General features: G+C 49.4%; 1 protein-coding gene across 1 annotated transcript; it reads left to right on the top strand.

Moving 5' to 3' along the window:
* Positions 1 to 5980: 5980 nt before the first annotated feature.
* LOC120640466 (metal tolerance protein C4-like) lies at positions 5981 to 16933 on the top strand. The gene is made up of 13 exons (XM_039916309.1): positions 5981 to 6434; positions 6543 to 6600; positions 7216 to 7348; positions 7450 to 7505; positions 7805 to 7919; positions 8031 to 8088; positions 8192 to 8310; positions 8490 to 8609; positions 14346 to 14447; positions 14521 to 14593; positions 15575 to 15642; positions 16220 to 16280; positions 16362 to 16933. Exons 1-13 carry the CDS (start codon positions 6104 to 6106, stop codon positions 16526 to 16528), a joined length of 1461 nt encoding a protein of 486 aa, XP_039772243.1. The 5' UTR covers positions 5981 to 6103; the 3' UTR covers positions 16529 to 16933.
* Positions 16934 to 18238: the final 1305 nt, after the last annotated feature.

Genomic DNA, 18238 nt, shown 5'->3' with positions numbered 1-18238 from the left:
CCACTCCCTGCCATCCGGAGTTATATAAGGCCCATGCTACTCCTGCATCGGGCCTCCCCCGCACAATACCCAACTTCCACCAGGTCTGGTGACACGCATAGTTAGCTCGGACCGGGTCCACCCGCATAGTAGATAAGTGGCGTGCACGTTTACAAAGTCCCACAAATCATAGTTACTGCATATATATCCATAAGAGCCGGGGCAAGCATCTTCTTCACGAGAAGTCCTCCGCAGTGGTCCGCCAAAGGCACCCATAACAGGTATCGCCGCTCCTTGGGCACCCATAACAGGTAAGCCCCTCCTCCTCATCCCACACCTGCAACAAGTGCTCCTCAGAATGTGCCCAAACCACATTCTCAGCCAGTCGCTCGCCCCCGCTAAAAAGCCCTATCACTGGCTCCTCACTTGGTGGGTTTCATGCATGCCAAGACTATCCTATCATGGAATCCCATATCCATTCACTCTCATGGTAGCAAAGCATTCAAGAATCAATCAAGGTATCATGGGGATACAAGGAATATGGTAAATAATAGGCCATGCAGGCTTATCTCACACACACTAGTAAGCAATAGCAATTCTAGCATGCAATGCCTAATATGTATTCAAATTATAGATGGGCGTGAACCTGGTAACTCTTCGTAGTCCTCTGGGGTCTCGGGGCTTCTCGTAGTTCGGGACGTCCTTCTGGGTCTTCTGGGCATCGATCAGCTCCTCCTCGCAGGGACCTATTCATAATTACATATAACTATAGGGAATAAAGTGCATAAATGCACAAAACTGCTCAAATAAGATTCAACTTACAACAAAACCTACTCTAACGCATAGAGCATGATTTTAGAAGAATTATGAAACTGGTTTCATAATTTTCGGAGCTCTGATTAATTTATTATGAATTTTTTAAGCTTAAATCATTATTTGAAATTAATAAATGATTATTGAAAAGGAAAAATACCCTGTCAGTGACACGTGGCAGTCTCTGGACATGCCATGTGGCATGCTGACATCAGCATGACGTCATCCAAGGGGTTGGGTCTGCTGACGTCAGCAGTGGGCCCTGCTGACGTCAGTGTTGACCAAGTCAACATTGATCGTTGACTGGTCGACAGATCCATGGCTCAATGGGGTCCACGTGTCAGCCACTGGGTGTCACCGATAGGTGGGACCCGCATGTCAGCGCTGGTTTAAACGAAAAAGAAAAAAGAAAAAAAGGTTAAAAGGGTTAACGGGCTCAAAGGAGTAGCTCGGCTCGGCCCAAAGAAACGGGCTGGCTCGGTTGGCAGGCCGGCTCGGGTCGGCTTGCTAGAAGGCTGGCTCGGTGGATCGGCTTGGGCTGGTTCGGCTTGTCGGGCCGAAAGCAAGGCTACAGCCCAACTCAGCTCACTCCCTCTCTCCTCTCTCTTACAGGCGGGTCCTGTGGGGCGGTGCTCTGTCTCCAACTAACAGGCGGGGCCCGTTTGTCAGTGGCGACTGGATCGGGTGCGGCTAGCTCGATCCCGTGAAGATCTCCCTCGTGTGGATGTCCGTGTTTGCGCTCTAGTGTGGCTGTGGACGCAGTGCTGCCCAGGTGTTCGATGAAAGGCCGCTGCAACCCTGGACGTGGCGTGGCTGAGTTTGCGAGCAGCAGGGCCAAGGCGAGGTGGGGCAGAGCGTGAACGAGGCGTGCACGCGGCTCAAGGCGGGTCAGGTCTGAGTCGTGGTGAGGCCGGAGCGGGTGCGCATCCACTGCGCCGCGATGTCGCCAAGGCGCGACGGCGGCAGGGCGCGACGGGGCGGCGAGGCGAGGCTGGGTTGGGCAAGCTCGGGCACGGGTTCGTGACGGCGAGGGCGAGGGCGTTAGCCAAAGAGGCTCGGCCTTGGCCAGCCAGCGCGTGCGTGCTGGTGCGCTTGTGTGCGCTCGCCGGGGCGGCGACACGGCGTGGTGCCGGCGTAGTGCGGGTGTGGTTGTGGGACGGTGAAGGCGCGTGCGTGTGTGGTCAAGGCCGGGCCTTGCGGCCGGCGTGGCTACGTGCTCGTGTCCAGCACGACCACGATGTGCGCGTGTCCAGCACGACCACGATGAGGCCATGGCGCGGCAAAATGGCGGCGACAGGGCTCAGGGCGGAATGGGCCAAGCTTTGGCCCTTCGGCCACGACGGCGAGCAGCGCTAGGATCCTGCAGGACAACAAGGAAGGGCAGCCTATGGTGGACTACGGAGGCTCATCGGCGGTGAAAGGCGGCCAGACAGCAAGGAGGCTAGTCGAGCTCGTGGTGGTGGCGGCTTACCGGAAGGGCTGGGGACGACGAGCTTGGCGCCGTGACGGGTCGATGCAGGCGAGAGCGGGGCCGTGCAGTGCCGCTCTAGGACCTCAGCGTGGTCGATCGGGCGTTGGCTCGGGGTGGCTCCGATGACGTCCTTCTCCTCCTCCGCGCGCTCGCCGTCGGCAATGGCGGACTCCCTCTTCTCCTTCCTTGGCTCGAGCGCTCCTCCTCTTGGTGTGGCGGCGACGGCGGTGAGCTGTGGCTGCGCTCCTTTCTCCACATCTCCTTCTCTCTTCCTTTCCCCACCTCTCCTCCTCTGTTTTTCGGTAGTGGCGGCGGAAGGGGAAAAGCACCCCGAGGGTAGTCTAGGGTTTGGTGGTGGCGTCCAGGGGTTTTAAAGGCGGCTGGGCTAGGGCTCCCCTCAGCACGGACACCGAGGATTATCGGTCCGACCCCGGGGCGCGGGGCAGGGACACGCGACGGCAATCCAACCGCTCCGCGCGATGGCTTAGGGTTCGGGGTGCGCACGCGCTGGGCAGTTTCGTCATCTTGGCGTCTAGCGCCGACAGGGGACGCGCGAGGTGCGGCGGGCGACGCGGGCTGGCTCCACAGGCTGCTGGCGTCGGCAAAAGCAGGCGGAGCAGAGGTGGGGCCGCGGCGCGCTGCTGTAAAGGGGAAAAGGTAGGGGATGACAAGTCGGGCCCATAGGGCAGCGACTCAAGGTGAAAGGGGGGATGGCGTGCGGTGTGGGCTAAGGGAGTGGCGGGTGCACGTGGGAAGAAAACGGGCCAGGCTAGGCTGCTTGGGTCGCGGGAGAGACAGGCCGAAACGGGCCGGATCGGCCAGTTGGGCTGGTTTCTAGTGGGTCAGGCTGAGCTGGTTTAGGGGGTTTTGGCCCAGGGTGGTTTGTTAGCATTTGCATTTGATTTGAATGGCCTGATTCAAATCAAATTCCACACAAATTCAAACAAAAACCTCAAAGCCACTTAAACAAGGTAGATTCAAGAAGATCCAAAACTCCAAAATAATTTACACTATCATTAGAGTCCTTATATTAAAATAGCTTTTATTTCCTAGGAATTTGAGAGAGTAAAGAATATGTTCTTAAGTTATTCTAGCTAATAACACTTCCACACAAAAAGTTTTTAAAATTTCATATTTTTGGAGAATATAACATTTCGTAAAAATACGAGATGTTACAAAATGTGTGTCACCCCTAACAACATCTTGCAAATAACAACTATTGTGACACAAACACAAGGTAATTTAACAAAATATGAAGCTTATTGAAGGTCATTTTGGTATTGTTTCCCAATCATTTTCTTATGGAGAATTGCAAAGGAACCTAGCGAACAAAAAGATTGTCAAGCATCTCTCTAAGTCTCATTTTCCCTTTATCTTTGAAGACCTTGTTAGCTTAATCATGAAGGATTGCCAAGTGTAATTTTTAGTTAATCCTTCTTGATCACATCCGATCCTCCCGATTTGGAATTAACTAAATAAGGCTCAATTGGGAATTACAGTTGATTTTTTCTTATAATCCAACATTTGTAAGTTGTAATTTTTATAGGTTTTCACCGTATCTCATTTTTCTTCTGGTCCAAAACCTACAACTTTAATAATTTTTTTTGCATAGTACTAGGTGCCTGTAAGAAACATGGGCCCTAGTTGGGGCATTGTGATTTTAGCTATTGTTGACAACTTGTCCAATGGAACTAGTATTGCTTCTAGTATACGAGGTTTTGTCTTCATGAAGGCAAGGTGATGGATTTGGGTGATCAAACACCTTGTATGCAGATCGAATGAAAAATGCTAAAGACATTACAAATACATCCAAGACATCAAAAGCAAAGAAGTCATCAAAGTCCACGACAAAAGAAGATTGAATTGAATTCATCCCATCAATGGATTTGATCAAATTCAATAGAGCTTGATATTTCTAGATAAACTTGTAGTCCTGCTTATAAGCTTTGAAAGGAATCAAATATAATCAAAATCTGGACAAAAAAATTGATATAAAAAATATGATATGTTTTTTTACAGAAATTAACAGGGTGTGCCCTACCTTTTTTGTGTGTGTTTGTTTGTTTGTTTGTTTGTGTGTGTGTGTGTAACAAAAGAGCGGTTATGTACAAGGGATTTTTACAAAGGTCTCAAGCTTAAAGAGAGCAGCAGGAAAGTTAAAATAGACTACTTAAGCTTAGTAACAATAGTTGGGTTCGCTCTAAGAACAACCAACTTCATCTTGGTTTCAAAGGACGACCGCCAGGTCGCAAAGGACAGTTGGCCATTATAAAAAAATGATGCTATTTTGGTGCTTCCAAATTATCCAACATGCCACTATCATCACTTTTCTGAAAGTTGAACAATCGAAGACCTGCCGAGCTTATCAAGCATACAAAATTTGCAGCTTGTGTTTCTATGGCTAGATTCTCATATTGGGGCTAAAGATGCCCCTTCACACGGCTATTTGAAGTATATTAGCACATGAAGAAGCTATAAGTAAGGTTTCCACACACACATTTGAGAGCTCTATCCACTAAAGTGTTGAAGAGAAGATTGAGAGAATTAACACCAAGCTTTGAGTTCGATTAGAACTAGTTTGGATTGTTTAGTGTATCTCTCTAGATGGTAATGTTGGGTGAGGTTTGCATACTCTTCAATCTATGGCCAAGTTTTGGAATTAGAGAAACCCAACAAGAGAATGTCAAGTGCATGAACACATTAGAGCATTGATTTCATATGGCAGTGAAATAATAAATAAGATAGCATAAAGTCCAAGAGAAAAACTTTTACCATCGTTGGGTCATCCGAGGTCAACAAAATCGACCTATTCATAACAAAAGTTTTAGCATGCAAACATGATTGTTAAATCTTATAAAAATATTTTTTATTATTTCAAACAATTCACTTTGTTTGTTTGATTCTCTGGATAAAATGTTCTCTAAACTATTTTAATTAGTTTAATCCCTGAGGTTTCTATTTTATTTTTTTCTCCCAAAACAAGTCGAGCAAGTGTACCCATCAAAATGATATTTTTCTTCTAAAATAAAAACGTTCCAATCGCACCACAACAAATCAGTTGATTTTGAGAATAAAAAATTAGTGAGACCGCAAACATTAACATTTTGCCATTGGATCCACATTTCATAGACACAGATGGTTCCACATTATTATTCACTAGGAGTAGCAAAATCACGAAGGGTCAATGTTTGCAGCCCTAAAAATGCAATTTCTCAAAATTAACAAGATGAAAAGCTAACCCAATCTGCAAAAAGGTTGTTACACGGATTTGACACAACAAATTAAAATTGAACTCACCAGAATAAAGGTTGTTAGTTCTTATAAAAGGTTCATTTTATCACCTCAAACAGTTCACTTTGTTTATTTGATGATTCCCTAGATAAAATTCATTGCTTCTCAAAATGGTAAAAACCAACCAAAGGGGTGGCAAACCTACATGTATGTGCTTGGGGCTAAAAGCTGCTCTTCCTATCGAATGAGGTTTGTTTTTCTGTATCATTTAATTTCAAATTTCGTGAGGTGATTAGCCCTTTGAAACATTTGTATCGGTAGATCCGAATATTCTACTCTCACTCACATCACGACGAGTCAGTTGATTTCGAGAACCCAAAAATTGACAAAGATGCCAGTCCAGCCCTAGTCTCCAGCCATGGCTTTCAACTTTTGGCTGTAATCGAAATCCATCACAAACGGAGCCCAGTCAGGGTCAGGGCGGCCAGCCACAGTGCGCCGCGCACTCCGTACCAGGAACCCTTTTCTTCTCCCCTCAATATCCCCTTCCTCCGAATGGAAGCGGCGTCCCACCCGCGGCAGCACCACCGGCGGCGCCGGCCCGCCTAAATGCGTCGCCCCCTCGCCGCCGCCGCCGCCCTCCGCCTCCTCTCGTCCTCCTCCTCCTCAGCCTCCCGGGCCCGCTTCCTCTCGCCCTCCGCATTCCTCCCCTCCCGCCGCGACGGCGACGACGGCCGCGAGGGCCCCTCCTCCTCGCCGCCGCCGACCCCGCCTCCGCCTGCCGCCTCGGCGTTCTCGCCCCGCTTGCTCCTCACCTCCGCGTCCAGCGCCGCGGGCCTCCTCGGCGGGTGGTGGCGGGGACCCGGGTTCCCTCCCGCGGCGTCGCGGCCCACTGGTACAGTCGCCGACGCGCCTCCTGTGCGGCTCAACTTCTCCCGCAGTAAGAAAGGGCCGATTGGCCGCCCCCTCTTTCGTTTCCTCTTTGCCCCTGCCTAGTGATTTGTTTGGTTCTTACCGTGCGTTGGCTGCTGCTGCTTTTCCGGTGCAGGTTATTCTCTGCGTGTGGCCAAGGTCAAGAAGAAGGCTCATTTTGACGATGAGCACAGGTTATTCCCATTTCTTATTTTCTCTTTCTAAACATTGCGTATCCATTCCACGACTAACGTCTTGCCAACAGATTTACGCTGCTTTGTTTTTTCGGCCATCCCTCTTTGAGATTCTTCATGTCATATGTGAAATATAAGTAGGGGACTTATATACAAAACCTTGGGATAAGAAGGTGTTCCAAAATGATCTGGCGCGCAATGTCAGCTAATTAGGAGAGGGTTACAGAAAATGTGCTATTGCTTCCGTGCTGTGTTAGGAGATAAATTATTCTGGTTACCAAATGAGGAACAGGGTAATGTAGGGAGTGGGGAGCCTTGAGATAATGTAAGCTTTAGCGGAAAGGATCAGTTACCTTTGTTTTCTAGACTACTAGTTGTTCAAACGTTCACTTTGATTGATTTGGATTAGTGTGGAGTTTTAAGTCAAAAACATGATGCTTCCTAACAAACTTCCATTGCATACAACACTTTTATTCTTTCTCACTGCGATGAATAAAAGCAATTGCAAAGGATATCCAGCAGACTATCACCGTCACGACTTGTTTGGATGATCCATAAGGTTGTTTGCTGATGTTCATTTTGTTTGGTTCATTTGCTACTGGAATGTGTCCTCAGCCATCGAGCGGTTAATACTGCACTTTGGTGTAACTTCCTCGTCTTCTCCCTAAAGTTTGGTGTGTGGATTTCAACTTCAAGTCATGTTATGCTTGCTGAACTAGTGCATTCTGTTACAGACTTTGCTAACCAGGTATGGTTATGCTTTGCCATGGGAGTTAATGTTTATACATTTCCTGTCTATTTCATGACAGGAATAGAGAACCTGTGACCTTACTGCTTATCTAATTTCAGGCTCTTCTTGCATATGGTTTGAGCAGCTCAAGACGTGCCCCGGATGCTCTACACCCGTATGTATCATCAGTTATTTTGGAATATAGGCTTTCTCAGAAAATAAATAGAACTTTCTTTTGTGTACTTTCTTTATTTGATAAAATTCATTTTTCCTCCTTTTTCATGAAAGAGAATCACTCCTATTCTCTGAAGTAAAATGTCATGGATTGAGAATTAGGAAAAGCCTGTTGTTAGTTATCACTCCAATTTATACTAATTGTTATCTAAACAGTGATGAGATTACATGTTGTATACCACAAGCTGAAATGATGCCTTGTGTCTTGACAGATGTTAATCCTAGCTTTCTCTTTTGCAGCTATGGTTATTCAAAGGAAAGATTTGTATGGTCGCTAATTTCTGCTGTTGGAATATTTTGCTTGGGTTCAGGTGCTACCATTGTGCATGGAGTTCAAAACTTATGGAGTTCTCAGGTATGATAGGGGAGTGTCATTTGAGTTACTGGAACTTTATACACAACAGTCCATTTTATTGTCAAATCTACCCAAGTGCAATGGTCACATCCTTATACTTTTGTTTGGTAGCCTCCGGAGAATATTCACTGGGCTGCACTAGTGATTGGTGGTTCCTTCCTAATTGAAGGTGTTGCTCGCTTGCTTCTACTTCTCCGATCCTTCCCTCTCCCTCTTTGTCTCTCTCTGGTTTATTCTAGGTATACTTGTTGAGAAATCCTGGTTTCTGTTAGGTGCTTCACTGCTTGTTGCTATTAAGGCTGTTAGGAAAGGTGCAGAAGCAGAAGGAATGAGTATCTGGGATTACATCTGGCGTGGTCATGATCCAACTTCTGTTGCTGTTATGACTGAAGTGAGCAATATTACTACCTAACATTTTTTTCCAATTTAGTTCAATCACTGCATCATACCGATTTTCATTCTTCCATTGTAACGGTTACTTTAGTCTTTGATGTCTGGTTCATTTATCATTCATCTCCTATTACTTTCCTGACTTGATTTCATTCTCTCATATCCAATATTGTCCTACAGGATGGTGCTGCTGTTACAGGCCTTGCTATTGCTGCAGCATCTTTGGTGGCTGTTCAAACAACAGGAAATGCTATGTATGATCCAATCGGCTCAATCATAGTCGGCAATTTACTGGGAATGGTATGCTATTTTTGTTGGTTCATAATTCATACTTCTTTCAGTTATGTGGCTCATAGTTCTTTTTAATAGATGACTAATTGCTGTAAATCCAAAATTGATTATTTTTGTCTGTGCTTATCTGTTAAACTACTTGGCATGCCAATCTCATAACCCTGACCAAATGCGAAGCAAATTTAGTGAGTATTTCTGACGTTTTTGTTGGAGTATATTGAGCCCATGTGTATAGAGGCCCACCTAGAGGCCCATGTATATGTTCTATATATACAAACCCATCTAGGGTTGGAGGAATACAACAATTATTATCCTCCTACATGGTATCAGAAGCCAAGGTTTACCTCTCCCTCTCCACCCTCTACTGCTGCTGCCGCCGGCGAGATGGCAGGCCGCCGGCCGCCGGAGCCACCCCTTCCTCCCCTCCCTTCCCTCTCCCCTTTCCCTACCCTCTCTTCCTCTGCATCAGGCGACGCCGCCGGCTCCTCTGCTTCAGGCGCCTGGGCTCCACGCGCCTAGATCTCCCCTGCGGGGGCCATGGGCGCCGAGACTTCGCGCGTCGCGCTGGGGGTCGGTGGCTGGCCCGCGCACCCGGATCCGCGCGCCGCGGGGCCGCCGCCGGCCGGCGCTGCTCTGGGCGCCGCCTGGGCCGCGCGCGGGCCCCCATCCTCTGCTCCAGGTGCCGCGCGGGCCCGGTCCTCTGCTCCAGGCGCCTCCCGTCGCCGCGCTCGTCGTCCTGGCGCCCGCGAGTGCCGATTCGGCTGCTGCGGGCGCAGGAGGCGTGGAGGACACGGGGGGGTGGGGCCGCTCCGGTGCTCCCACCTACGCTCGGGCCCGATCCGGCGCCCCCGGAGGCCTCTGCTGCGGCCGCCACCGACGCCCAGCAGGGCCCCCTGCCCGGCGCAGCCTCTGCTGGCGCGGGTACGGGGGCTGCAGGGCCTACGGCCGCCGCGCAGGCCGCCCACCGCGCCGCCGGGAAGCAGCCCGCCGCCGCTGATCCCACGTGGCCCGAGCTCGGGATGCCTCCCGTGGATGCGCCGCTCTTCGCTGTCGCCTTCCGTGGGCAGCAGGCCGACGCCGCTCTCACTGCGGCCCTCCTCGCCGCCAAGTCGGAGGCTTTGGCGGCAAAGGAGCGGGTCCGCGCGGCTGCCCTCGCCTGGGAGCGCGAGCGCGTCGCGGCCGTCGCGCCCACCGTCATGGCGCCGCCCCTACTGCTGCCGCTGCAGCCCCTACTGCCGACGGCACCACTGCCTCCCTCGCCGCCGCGCACGCCGCGCAGGCCGCCATCGCGCCCGCCGCACAGGCTCAGGCCGTCGCCGCCTTCTTTGTGGCCGCCGCCGTGCCCGCCGCGCACGCCGCCCAGGCCGCGCGGGCCGCCGCCTCCCTCGTCGCCGCGCACGCCGCCCAGGCCGACGCGCCCAGGGACCACGCGCGGGCCGCTGCCTCTCTCGCCGCCGCGCAAGCTGTCGCGCCCGCCGCGCACGCCGCGCCCGTCCAGGCTGTCGCGGGCCCTCTTCCGCGGCCCCAGCCGGCGGCCATGCTCGCCGCTGCTGCTCCCCTGATCGTGCCGTTCTGGACACCGCCCGCTCCACCCAGCCAGCAGCCGACCTGGCCTGGGGGTGGGACCAGGCCGCACTGGCGTAGTTCTTCAGCGCCATGGGGCGGCCGCCGCCGGTCAGCACCTAGTGGATCGCCGACTCGGGTGCCTCCTTCCACACCACCCCACATGCCGGTATCCTCTCTTCTGTCCGACCCCCACACCCCTCTTGTCCTTCTTCCATTATGGTTGGTGACGGGTCTTGCCTTCCTGTCACCGCCGTGGGTTCTGCTCCTGGCTCTTTTCGTCTTCCCAATGTCCTTGTTGCTCCTCAGATGGTTCATAACCTTCTTTCCATTCGTCAGTTCACAGCTGACAATTCCTGTTCCATCGAGTTTGATTCTTTTGGCCTCACTGTAAAAGATTCGGCCTCCCGGCGTCCGCTACTCCAGTGTGACAGCACGGGGCCCTTTACACCCTTCGCCTTCCTTCTTTCGCTGCACCACTCTCTCTTCTTCGCCCTGGCCGTCTTGGTCTGCCGCTTTTGCCGCGACGCCGTCTTCCACCACTTGGCACCGTCGTCTTGGTCACCCTGGCCGCAACGTTCTGGCTCAGCTCGGTCGTAGTACCGATGTTCCTGGTACTAGGGCTCCTGCTCAGCCCCTCTGCCATGCGTGCCAGCTCGGTCGTCATGTTCGACTTCCTTTTTCCTCTTCTTCCTCGCATGCGACGCATGCATTCGATCTTGTTCACTGTGACCTGTGGACCTCCCCTGTACTCAGCCTCTCTGGCTACAAGTACTATCTGGTGGTGGTCGATGACTTCTCGCACTACTCTTGGACGTTTCCTTTGCGTGCCAAGTCTGAGACCTTCCCCACCCTCCTTCACTTCTTTGCCTGGATGTCCACTCAGTTCGGCCTCACCGTTAAGGCCGTCTAGTGCGACAATGGGCGGGAGTTCGATAACTCCACCTCCCGGTCTTTCTTCCTGTCTCGGAGTGTTCAGCTGCGTATGTCTTGTCCGTATACCTCTCAGAACGGCAAGGCTGAGCGGATGATTCGCACGACGAACGACGTCGTGCGCACCCTTCTGATCCAGGCTTCTCTCCCCCCGCGCTTCTGGGCTGAGGGCCTCCACACCGCCACCTACTTGCTCAGCCGTCTTCCGTCCACTGCTTCTCCTGCTCCCACTCCACACCACGCTCTTTTCGGTACCCCTCCTCGCTACGACCACCTTCGGGTCTTCGGGTGTGCGTGTTACCCTAACACCTCCGCCACTGCTCCTCACAAGCTGGCGCCCCGCTCGACTCGTTGTGTGTTCCTTCGGTTACTCCCCTGACCACAAGGGGTACCGATGCTTTGACCTCACCACTCGCCGCGTCCTGATCTCCCGACACATCGTCTTCGACGAGTCGGATTTTCCCTATTCCACCTCCTCTACACCTTCTCCTGACCCCGAGCTGGAGTCTCTGTTTCCGACTGACCCGGTGGTTCAGCCACCGTTACCTGTCTGTCCTTTTCCTGCAGGTTTTCCCGGCACGCCGGCACCGTTTCCGGTGATCCCTGCTGCGCTGAGCGCGGCCCCTGGTGCCCGCGGTCGCGCCACGCGCGGTCCCCGGACCTCTGGTCGTGCCGCGCGCGGACCCGGTGTCACCCGCTGCGCCACGCGCGGCCCTGGTGCCTTCCCCTGCACCTGCGCAGTACGCTCAGCTGGTGCAGGTGTACCGGCGCCGCTCGGCGCCGACCCCGACACCGCAGCTGTACGCTGAGCCGGTGCAGGTGTACCGGCGTCGACACCGGCGCCGCCTCCTGCTCCGGAGGCTCCTGCGACGCCGACACCGGAGCCGCCGCCGCCACCTCCGGCTCCCTCTCGAGCCGAGCCGGAGGTGTACCACCCGCCGGTCATCCATCGGGATCCTCGGCATATCCATCCCATGGTGACTCGGCGGATGGCGTCCCAGGCCGCGACTCTCTCCGCCACCGAGGGAGAGCCGCGGGTCTCTCCGGTACCCTCCTCTGTTCGCGACGCCTTGGCGGATCCCCACTGGCGTCGCGCGATGGAAGAGGAGTACGCGGCTCTTCTTGCGAACCAGACGCGGGACCTCGTGCCGCGTCCGTCTGGTTGCAATGTGGTGACTGGCAAGTGGATCTGGACGCACAAGCGTCGGGCTGACGGCACACTGGAGCGCTACAAGGCTCGTTGTGTTCTCCGGGGGTTCACTCAGCGGCCTGGTGTGGACTATGATGAGACCTTCAGCCCGGTCGTGACGCCCGCTACGGTGCGCACGGTCCTCTCGCTTGCGCTCTCGCGCACTTGGCCTGTGCACCAGCTGGACGTGAAGAATGCGTTTCTTCACGGCACCTTGTCAGAGACTGTCTACTGCTCTCAGCCAGCGGGATTTGTGGACTCGAGTCGTTCGGATATGGTCTGCCGGCTCAACAAGTCTCTCTATGGACTGAAGCAGGCTCCTCGGGCTTGGTATTCTCGGTTCGCCACGTTCTTGATGACACTGGGATTCACCGAGGCCAAGTCTGACACGTCTCTCTTCATCTACCGCCGTGGGGATGAGACTGCCTATCTGCTATATGTCGACGACATTGTGCTCACAGCTTCCAGTCAGCAGTTGCTTCAGAGTGTCATCTTCTCTCTGCAGCGGGAGTTCGCTATGAAGGATCTCGGTCAGCTCCACCACTTCTTGGGCGTCACTGTTGAGCCTCGCCCGTCTGGTCTTTTCCTTCACCAGCGGCAGTACGCCCTCGATATTCTGGAGCGAGCTGGGATGACTGATTGCAAGCCCTGCTCCACTCCAGTTGACACTCAGGCGAAACTGTCTGCTGATTTGGGTGCTCCGGTGGATGATCCTACTACCTACCGGAGTCTGGCCGGCGCTTTGCAGTACCTCACCTTCACCAGGCCGGATCTCACCTACGCTGTTCAGCAGGTCTGTCTCCATATGTATGATCCCCGGGAGTCACACCTTGCTGCGCTGAAGCGTCTCCGGTAGGTCCGTGGCACTGTGGATCTCGGCCTGGTACTTCACCGCTCCTCCTCTGCTGAGCTGGTGGTCTACACCGACGCTGACTGGGCTGGCTGCCCGGACACTCGTCGCTCCACTTCCGGCTACGCCGTCTTCCTGGGCGGCAACCTGGTCTCCTGGTTGTCCAAGCGGCAGCCGGTTGTCTCCCGCTCCAGTGCCGAGGCGGAGTACCGTGCTGTCGCTAACGGCGTGACGGAGGCGTCCTGGCTACGACAGCTCTTGGCAGAGCTCCACAGCCCGCTCGCCAAGAGCACGCTCGTCTACTGCGACAACGTCAGCGTCGTGTATCTCTCCACCAACCCCGTCCAGCATCAGCGGACGAAGCATGTGGAGATCGACCTACACTTCGTGCGCGACAGAGTCGCAATCGGCGATGTTCGGGTACTCCATGTCCCGACTACCTCCCAGTTTGCTGACATCTTCACCAAGGGGCTGCCCTCGTCGACCTTCTCGGAGTTTCGATCCAGCCTCAACGTAGCCGGCGGCTAGTTGTGGCTGCGGGGGGTATTAGCCCTTTGTACTCTACTTGTACTCTCTTCTTGTCCAGTCTTGAACATCGCTGCGCCGGTTGTTCAGACTGCAGGGGGGTGTTGGCTTTCTTGTTGTCCAGTCTTGAACACCGCTGCGCCGGTAGTTCAGACTGCGGGGGGGTGTTGGAGTATATTGAGCCCATGTGTATAGAGGCCCACCTAGAGGCCCATGTATATGTTCTATATATACCAACCCATCTAGGGTTGGAGGAATACAACAATTATTATCCTCCTATAGTTTTATCAGTGAAGCAAAAAACTTGGTCAAAGTTAGAGAAGGACAAAACTAAAACGGCTTACATTTTAAACAAGGGGAGCATGACATAAAGCTAGTATAACAAGCACAACTCCCGTCAAAATTCAAAACTACAGTTTTTTTTGTGAAGAAAAGATGATGTTCTTCATTTTAGGAGAACTCAAAGTAGAAATAGTTGAATAACTGAAATCGAACTGCAGCCAAATGTTTTCATTTTTGGTCAAGACTGAAACAAAAGCATCGTTCCATGAACTTTCTAAATGTTTTTCAATCTGTCAAGTGTTTGGACCTCTCTATGTCTGCTGCTGATTTGATTCTTTATTTTTCTGTTTTTTGTCGTCGTCTTGTTGGAAAGTGACGTTCAGTAGCTCTGTTCTCGTTGCAGGTTGCTATTTTTCTCATTCAGCGGAACAGGCATGCTTTAATTGGCCGGGCCATTGATGATCATGACATGCAGCGTGTCCTTGAATTTCTTAAGTCTGATCCGGTGAGCTTTGGCGTCATAATTTTGGAACTTCTTAGAAACATTTTCATGAAGCTGATTTCATATTTTCTTGCAGGTTGTAGATGCTCTTTTTGATTGCAAAAGCGAGGTGATTGGACCTGGATTTTTTAGATTCAAAGCCGAAATTGGTATAGCCCTTATGTTCTGGCATTTCTCTATTTCTAAAGCAGTTACTTCATTGTCATCACTTTCAGTTAGTATGTGTGATGGCATGGCCAGTTCTGCACGAGGTGCTATTGAAATTTGTACACATTTCTAATCCTGTGATGGCTCTTTTTTGGATTTGATCTGAGCTAGATTTCTTTTACTAATAATCAGACTGTAGTACTGTCGGAAGAGTAGGAAAACCACGAGTCACGCTTAATGATTAGTGTGTTTCATGATAAGTGGGTGAAGTTACTAGCATGCAGTAAGATATGACAGTATTCTGTACGATATTAGTGTTACTACTGTTGGCAGATGGTGCCAACCACCAGCTATACTGGCATCCGAAGCCTTCTGTTAATGAGACAATGGTGCCAACCACCAGCTATACTGGCATCCGAAGCCTTCTGTTAACGAGACAGGCATTTCCACTCTGTTCTGTTGGCAACCAGCAACAATGCTTTTCTCTCACACCAAATCAGCACTAGCCACCAGCCACCAGCCACCAGTACTTTTCTCTCACAACAAATCAGCACCAGCCACTCTTGGATTTGTAATTGGTTTTTTATTTGCTGAAGTGGTTTTGGATTTGTAATTGGTCAAATCTATTTTCATAATCGTTTAAATGTAGAAGGTGTTTAGTTTAGAGACATTCTGCAGTCAGCTAATTTATTGTTTTGGTTCTAGTTTAGTTGAATTTGCTGTACACATTTACTTGAGATTGGGGATGTCTACATTTGGCTTGGGCAGCTTCCATCACAGTTTTCCCACTGGATCCAGCTTTTCTGAATGCATGGTTATGGCTGGCACTGGTATAGCTTATGTTGTAGTGGTTAGGTGATAGCGCTTCGTTTTCATCAGCATCCTAGGTTACTATTGCTGTTATTGTCTTCTTTTTTTAGGTAAAGAAAAGGCTCTAACTTTCTGACATTTATTGTTGTTTCTTTGGCCCAATCATCTCACAGAGTTCAATGGAGATGTTCTGGTGCAAAATTATTTGGAAAGGACTGGACGTGGAACATGGGCAAAACAGGTGCCTTTGACCCCTTGAAAATACTGTATCCACAGGATTTTTTTTTGTAGTCCTATTCTTCTGTCGATAATGTAGTCAAATAATCATTTTTATTTTGTTTAAATTAAATTCTAGGTGAGATTTTGCCCTATTTCTAATATAATCAAATTGTGGCTAAAATTCCAGCTGTTGGTTTATTGATGTTTGATTGCTTTACACCAGGATTGCTCTGATACTTCTTGTTGCTAACTAGCAACAATAGAAAATATGAATGAAAGTCATTTCATTCTCTTTAAATGAATGGGGAAATAGTTGCATGCACTTTGCATATAAATTGTCTCAATAATCTGGGAAAGAAAGATGTCAAGAAGTAGGATGTGTCCAAGTTTTATCACGTGACATTTACCTGGCATGTGACTATGTGAGCTGTGGTCTTGTACCCTTCTTTTACTATACCTTTCCCAAAGAGCACTTAGACTACTCCAAGTTCCCAAGACATCAGGCAACTAGAACCAACCTTTTTTTTGTGACTGCCAATTTCTTGTAATAATATGGATAATGCTTTTTTGCTCTGACTTTTCATTATTTTCCTTTACAGTTCCGGGAAGCTGCGACGGCCAAGGATGATAAGGAGTTACTTCGGGTCATGGCTAACTATGGTATGTGAAATATATGTTGCTGTATATTTTATAGACATATCTACGCTTGCTACCTTGTCTGAAACCACACTGCTTCGACAGGTGAGGATGTAGTCCAAGCTCTAGGATATGAGGTGGATCGGCTGGAATCAGAGATCCAGAAGCTTGTGCCTGGTATCAAACATGTTGACATTGAAGCACACAACCCAGAAGAGCTCTCTCTTAGAGCAGGAGTTTTGGAGAGTACCTATATAGACACCATTGATTGATCACACTTGCTGATCACTGGCAGTTTGATTTGTTTCCAAAGGCATTTAATATGTTTCCCCTTGGTTACTTTCAATTGTTGGCAATGCAAGTTTTAGATGGCTATTGTTTGTATCAGAGAAGGAAAAAAGAAAATAGTAGCCTTTTACTCAGACCCTGAGTGGCTGTGTGGCCAAGTTTAGGTTGTAGGGCATGGTTTTTGGAGAGGACTCTTCTCTTAAATAGTGCAACAAATTTGTCTGACTTGTGTTGAGTCCTGTAACTAATTGTAGCAAGGTCTGCTGATGATTTTGGAGTTTGACCAAGCAGCCTGTGTGGCCAGAAAACAGGAACCGTTCAATAACTTCACTGGGAACATATTGTTTGGTTTGGGCTTCTGTGGCCCAATTGATGTATGCTGATAAAAATAAGTTCTGCACCAGCCCGGAATAAGCATACAAACAAATCTTGCACTATTACGCTATTCTGACTGGATGGTAATATGATGGACAATTCATTAAGTAGTTACTCCCTTTGTTCCAAAAAAAATGCAAAGCAGTCAAAACATAACTAATCTAATGATATATATTTTATAATATAAAAATTAATATAATTTTATATAAATTTGGTTAAATTTGAAATCATTTGACTTTCGAGGAAGTGAGAGTTGCATTTTAAGGACAGAGGGAGTACAATTCATTCAATAACATGCCAAACTCCATGAGAATAGACTTCCAATAAACCGTAATCGAAGCTGAAAGCAGCCTATAGTTGGATCCATACCATTTTAATTTTCTAAGTTTTGACATCAACTGCTACAATTCACCTATTCTAAAAGAAAAAAGTCTATATCACCCCTCACCTATGGGGTGGACTACATAACCCCCAAACCTATGAAACGGTCTATATCACCCCCTAAACTTTCCAATACTAGTCAAATTACCCCTTAAATCAGTTTTGAAAAATCATAGTAAATCACAGAAAAATCATAAAATAGAAAATCTAACTGTGTTAGACTCCAAATGAGTAGATCTACACAGTGAATATATAATATGATATGTTTTAATATATTTTTTGCTGTAGCTTTAAATTTATGTTTTTCTTCATAGCTGTAAAAAAAATATACTAAAACATACTATATTATATGTCTACTGTGTAGATCTACTCATTTGGAGTCCAATACAATTGAATTTTTCATTATATATTTTTTTTTGTGATTTACTATAATTTTTCGAAACTGCTTTAGGGGTTAATTTGACCGGTTTTTGAAAGTCCAGGGGGTGATATAGACCGTTTCATAGGTTGGGGGATTATGTAGTCCATCTCCCATAGTTGAGGGGGTGATATAGACTTTTTCCATTCTAAAACTTACAATTACTAGCGGAGATGTACATGCCACATGCATGCCACATGCACGTATTTAATTTTCCTTTTATCAAGCAACACTATCATTTTTTTCCTACCAAAAATAATACGCATCTTTTTTTTCTTCCATAAAATAATGATGTCAATTATTATTCTTCCAAAACAAATAACGACGCGAATTATGAGTGAGTGCATGTGCAAAGAAAAGTAGAGTGTGTGCCAAATGAAAGTAATATGCGGGTACAAGCAGGTTTACAAAACCAGTGGGAACCGGTCCGGTCCGGTTCCGGTTTGGGCCGGTACCAAACCGGCCCAAATTCAAAATTCAAAATTGAATTCAAAAAAATAAAAAATTCCCAAAAAATCCT

The sequence above is a fragment of the Panicum virgatum genome, chromosome 7K (genome assembly GCF_016808335.1).
Source record: "Panicum virgatum strain AP13 chromosome 7K, P.virgatum_v5, whole genome shotgun sequence".
NCBI lineage: Eukaryota > Viridiplantae > Streptophyta > Magnoliopsida > Poales > Poaceae > Panicum > Panicum virgatum.
The sequence above is the reverse complement of the archived record's forward strand: the minus strand, read 5'-3'. Positions and strand labels throughout refer to the sequence as shown.

Coding starts and splice junctions, on each gene's coding strand:
- LOC120640466 (XM_039916309.1), top strand. CDS start 6,104: ATGCGTCGCCCCCTCGCCGCCGCCGCCGCCCTCCGCCTCCTCTCGTCC. Junction 7,349..7,449: donor TTACAGACTTTGCTAACCAG/GTATGGTTATGC, acceptor ATCTAATTTCAG/GCTCTTCTTGCATATGGTTT. Junction 14,594..15,574: donor TAGATTCAAAGCCGAAATTG/GTATAGCCCTTA, acceptor ATCATCTCACAG/AGTTCAATGGAGATGTTCTG.